Below are 6,000 nucleotides of genomic sequence, written 5' to 3' on the forward strand. Positions count from 1 at the left end.
AAGCCTGTTTGCATATTTTCAAAGCATAAGAATTGTTCTCCACAGAATAACTGTTAGTTCTAATTTATTGACTGTGTAGTCCTACTTAAACAGATGGTAAAATCATGTGAATAAAGGAGTAAGAGCATATGTACAATCAACATTTACCGATCTATGTGTCTGTTTCACATTTTCTAGGCACAACTGGGGACTGGAAGAATCACTTTACAGTAGCCCAAGCTGAAGCCTTTGATAAAGTATTCCAGGAGAAAATGGCAGGTTTCCCTCCAGGGCTGTTTCCATGGAAATAAATTGTTAAAACTTCATAATCTTACATGAACACTGGTGTTTATTGAATTGTGTAGTTTTTTTCTAAATTGCATTGAAGTAATAGTAGCAGTATTATTAGTGGCCATAGTAGTATAGTAGTGGTGGTTGTTTTATATGTATTTGTGTGTGTGTGTGTGTGTGTGTGTGTGTGTGTGTGTGTGTGTGTATGCACATTTCTGTGTGTAGTACCTTTAGGGATGAGAATAATGCATTGATTCCCATGAAGTTGACATCATGTGTGCTGTAAGCTCCTTTCTTTTCATCGTAGGAATTAAATTCAGGGTTTTTGTAAGGGTAGTACAGTTCTCTTAACCTCTGAATCAGTTCTCCAGCCCTAAATATTGTAGTCTTGAGTCATGACATGTTTGTTTGCTACACATAGCCAATTAAATCCAATGTGAAAGACAGAATTGCACCTTAAAACAACCCTTGCAATATCTGAAATGCAAAACACTCTACGAAACTTGTAGAAAATTTTTGATCTGTGACATTTGGGTGAAAAATACATAAATTGTATTTATAGACATTCAAAGCTAATTTAACTAGTCTATGGTAGAAGATTTTAAAACTTACATTTCTGTTCACAATTGTGTATTTGTATTTCAGTTTTTCCTTCTTTTTGGTAATTTTTACTGGGTGTATACAATAATAGGTTTCATTATAAAACTGTTTCATACATGCACATCATTTTCATTTTCTCAGTATTGTTCCTCTACTGCCAAGTGCCATACATTCACTCATCTTATTACTTTCTCCTCACACACAGCACCTCTCTGCCTGGGGGTCCTATAGACACACATATATTTAAATATGGATGTTCAGAATGGAGCAAATGATGCAATATTTTCTTTCCTTTTTATGATTACAGGGAAGTTATTTATTTTAGGTATGATGGAGAATATACCTAGGGGCATCTATGAGAGTCCAGAGCAGAGAGAGAAAGTAGTAGACAGAACATGGCCAGCAGAATAGGTCAGGTCACTAAGTGGGGATCAAGAAAGCAAGACTAAAACAGAATAAGATGAGAGACAGTGGCCAAGAAGATCAAAAGAGCAAAGAGTGGACATTGTCAAATTGACTGTTTTATATACAAATGAGAGTCTAGTGAATAGAAGTCTATGACCTGGATACGTTAATGATAGGGACTGGGGTGAGAAGAGCAGAGAGGAGTCAGGATACTGGATACTCGTGTGAACTCTGTAACAGTATTTGCCATGAGAGCATGGAGGCCAGCATGCACTTTGGTATGCTAACAGGCACCAATTTAGCCATTTGTCCTAAGAATTTTTTTGACCCTGACATTCCATACTGTTTTTTGGTGATGAAGGCCTATGTAATCAATTCTGTAACTGCTTCTTGGCTGATTATGGTGGTGTTGTCAGGACCTTGGATGTTTGGAGTGCTTATCAAAGATTGGAAGGAAGGAGTTGAGTTAAGGTTGGAGACATCTGTTTTGATATCCAGGTTTACAGGGAAAACCTGGAGCAGGCAAAATACAGAGAGCTTTAGAGCAGTATGAACATTCTTGTTAAAGCCAGAGGCTAAGTCCAGTTTGGAATTGCATCAGAAATGTCAAGTTTATATGGTTTACAGCAAGTGTAGGGGTAGCTGTTTTTAATTTGGAGCAGTTTATAGATTTTAAATAATTAGAAATCTGATGGGAGTGATATAGACTGGAGGAAAAAAATAAAGCTAATGAGCATAGTGGAAAAAATTTTTCTTGGGTATATGCTTGAAATTTCCAGATCCATAGGGTGTTCAAGTAGTCTAAAGACTAAGTGTATCAGAGGTAGATAGTTAGATAAATAGATCCCAATGCTAGGAATTGATAGTAGGTAAGGAAATTTCTGCTGTTGATCGATAGAAGTACTTATCTAGAGTATGAGTTTTGACAGATAGATCCAAGATGTTAATCCTTGAAGCATACATGAATTTCTTAAATTTACACAATGAGATGAAAAATTTAAATTTTCTTAAATTTACACAATGAGATGAAAATTTAGCCGGTCAATGGTGGTGCATGCCTTTAATCCCAGCACTCAGGAGGCAGAGCCAGGTGGATCTGTGTGAGTTCTAGCCCAGCTTGGTCTCCAAAGTAAGTTCCAGCAAAGGCACAAAGCTACACAGAGAAAACCTGTCTCAAAAAAAAAAAGAAAATTTTGGATATGTTATCATTGCTGCTGCTTATAATCTGTACTTAAATTTTCACTGTTGAAAAGTCAGTTAACAGGTGTGTAACACAAATTGCTAAATGTTCTTATTAATAAAAAAAAAATAGCCAAATATTGAGGTAAAAGTTGAAAGATCAGAGAAAGCGAACGAGACAGTCATGTTCTTACTTGTACAAAATCCTCAGCTGCAAGAGAAAGACTTCTTTACTCAGGCCTTATATATTCTTTATCTTCCCTGGCATCTTACTTCCTGGAATTAAAGTCATGTATAGTTCCCAAGCAAAGGCATGAGATTTCAAGTGTTGGGATTAAATACATGTTCCACCACATCTGACTCTGTTCCTAGTGTGGCCTTAAACTCACAGAAAACCGGACAGATCTATGTATCCTGAGTGATAGTAAAGGGTGTGTGTCATCATTGTCTAGTCTATATTCATAATCTAGTGCCTGGCTCTGTCCTCTGATCTCAAGATAAGTTTTATTGGGTTGTATAAGGTATAATCACATTTCCCATTTTTGTCTAAAATAATAAAAGATTATTTCTGAAGTCCTTGTTTAAGTAGACTCTCGGGCTGGATCATCTCAGCTAGCCAACTTGAAATTGTCCTGAGCACTCTGTAGTCCAAAGCATATCTTTTGGTGGTGTTTATCATCCGAGTGGTATTATCATTTTTTCTGATGGAATCTTTGTTTTGGGGCCCCATCATCATTTTTGGACTTCAAAATCACTGTTATGTATGGTCATGGTATGCTGCAGAAAACTGATAGAGACTCAAACCTGAAATCATGTACAGGCAGCTAGATGAAGCCTTTTTTTCTAGGATTAGATAATACTCTATGACCATTAATATCATGACAAAAGTTTAAAATATACATATATATATATGTATATATAAGTTATATATTAAGAAAAGTTTTAAAGAGTCAAAATAAAACCAAGGAATTATGAGATTAGTGGCAATAGAGGAGTCCCTTATTGTTTTTCCTATCCAATTTCCAGAGGCTCTTCTGACTTGATACCGAGATTTTTCATTTTCTTTTAACAAACATGCTTGGGTTTGGAAAAAGCAAGAGACATGTTCAACCTCCAAAAATGGGTGTAAGTTTTAATTGAACTGGGACTGCATACAGACTATTTGCATTATATGTTTGTAGAGATCAGCTAAAACAAACTTTTAGGAAGGCTTATGAAATTTTATATTGTTAAATATGTGATATGCCATATACCAACAGGCCAATTACTCTTTTTCTTGGGACATTTTTTGATGTTTTGTCTTTTTCTTTTATATTTTTCATTGTCCAGTGAAAAGAAACAGCTTTTTAAATCAATAACTATAAGAGGTCATCGTTTATGTAACAGAGAAGGCAAAGTATTCCAGATTGTAGAGAGCCCACTGGCTTAATTAGCTTTTAAAAAGCTCTTATATCTGTTACCATTCTTCACCTACCAGATATCTTTAAAATAACAGATACAGGAGAATTCCAAGGGTTGACTGATTCTTCAATATGCTGGGAATTTAATTGTTTTTGTACCACCTGTTCTAAGGCCTGTATTTTATCTCTTATTGAATTGATTTTAATTCTAGCCCTTGTCCTGAATCTTCAAGTTATTATTGGCTCAATAGTTTTATTACATATTTTATCACAGGTTAAGTTACTATTTCCTGGGAAGGAAAGAACCATGGCAATAGCTGAAAAGAATGTGTTGAATGGTTGCACAGGGGACCTTTGAGAAACTGCACTACTAAACAACAGAGACAGCTGTGTAAGGAAGCTTCCTGGGGAAAATTGAATTTTATAATGAGAAAGTACACTGTTTTATAATAGACTAAACAATTGTTTATATTGCTACTTTCATGGAAACTTTCTTTCCTGGACAATAAGATTAATATAAATTTCTTTTGAGTGATCCAGTTTTTCTGTTTTTATTGCTCCTTAATATTTGTCATTAAAAACAAATTTGCTTTTGTTACTCATGGCTGTGGTGATATACTGTGTAACATAAAAAAGCTTGTCTAAAGATCAGATGAAAGAGTCTGCTACTAGATTAGACACAGAAGTCAGGCAGTGGTGGCACACACCTTTAAACCTAGTTCTCAGCAGGCAGAGATCCATCTGCACCTCTGTAAACCCAAGGTCACCCTGGGCTACATGCGATTGATTTGATGTCAGAGAAAAATTGAGCCAGACAATGGTGGCACACACTTTTAATCCCAGCATTTTAGATCTCATGCCTTTGCTTGTGAAGCAAATGTGCCTTTTACCCCAAGAATTAATATGGTTTAGCAAAATGAGTCTACAGGGTTTAAGATCTAAACAGGATCTAACAGGATCTAAAGATCTAACAGGATCTAAAACCTTTCAGGTGAGAAAAGCTTTTCTGGCTGAGGAGTCCTACTTGTAAGGCTTGTTCTTTTGTCTCTCTGAACTTTTAGTATTTACCCTAATTACTGGCTCCAGGTTTTTTTTTAAAGACCTTGTAGAATTTGAGTAACAAGGGGCATATAGCTAGTGAAGCATGAATTCCCATAAAAGCCACTTGCCTGTGGTCTTGCAGTGCCCTCCTCAGGCCTGATCTAAACACAGCCAGAATCTTCACCTTAGTTGGGCTGGATTCTATACCCTTTGAGTAAGTTTTTGTTGCAGACACTCTGCAGCAAATTCCATAGGTATTTTTTGACTCCAAAAATGACAGGAGTTAGCCATTTTCTAACACTTTACCCATGCAGATGGCTGGATATTTTGCTTCTTTCCTCTCCTTGCGGGTTTTGGCTTTCTCTTGGCAAACTCTTCTGGCTGCTGCCACACAGTCATCTGAATCTCATTGTTAGCAGACTTGATAATACAGTTGGGATTTCTTAAGGAGAAATTAGTTAATAGAAGGGTTTCTTCCCACATTAATTATGTGAAACATTTTACAATGGGGGAATTTTTGTCTCTGTTTGATAATGCATTTGATGCTCTAAAAATGGAACAATTAAATGAAATGATAATTAATGCTGATGGGATTTACAGAACATCATTGATAAATATTATTTCTTTGATCATTTCTATTTTATCATTAAAAAATTGGTTAATATGATTCCAAAGACAAGAGTTTTAGAAAAGATGTTTAAACAGATTGTAGAGATATTCAGACTGAACAGAAGATTATAAAAAACAACCAATCTCAATATTGCATTATACAGTAAGAGCGAAACAGCCTAAGTCTTTTAACAACCAACATTAATCTATCTAGAAACCTTACAGGAACTACCAAGTGATTTGATATCTTCAAGACTTTGTAAGAACTGACTTGACTTATGAGCAAATGTTAAATTTCAGGAGATTCTTAGAAGCAACCATCTCATATGGCATCCATTCATCTTTCATGAAGCCGACATTCAACCCATAATCAACTTGTAATAGAATTATCTCCAAAGACTGGAGAAATTTGGTTATAGCAGTTTACAGGCTTGTATTCAATTACTATGGAGAATCTGGTGGAAAGATGAAACTAAGACCATCGAACAACAAAATA

The 6,000-nt window shown here is 35.6% G+C and overlaps 1 protein-coding gene across 2 annotated transcripts in view; it reads left to right on the forward strand.

Moving 5' to 3' along the window:
- LOC107400486 (sulfotransferase 2A1-like) overlaps positions 1–313 on the forward strand; it is a 54,801-nt gene extending 54,488 nt beyond the window's left edge. For both annotated transcript variants that reach the window (XM_076571801.1, XM_076571824.1), the window contains one exon: positions 178–313. Coding sequence is in view for 1 of the 2 variants with exons in the window: in XM_076571824.1 (XP_076427939.1) it covers positions 178–213 (36 nt within the window). In the remaining variant the exon portion in view is untranslated. The remainder of the gene's footprint in view (positions 1–177) is intronic.
- The last annotated feature ends 5,687 nt before the right edge of the window (positions 314–6,000 follow it).

The sequence above is a fragment of the Peromyscus maniculatus genome, chromosome 1, assembly GCF_049852395.1.
Source record: "Peromyscus maniculatus bairdii isolate BWxNUB_F1_BW_parent chromosome 1, HU_Pman_BW_mat_3.1, whole genome shotgun sequence".
Classification (NCBI taxonomy): domain Eukaryota; kingdom Metazoa; phylum Chordata; class Mammalia; order Rodentia; family Cricetidae; genus Peromyscus; species Peromyscus maniculatus.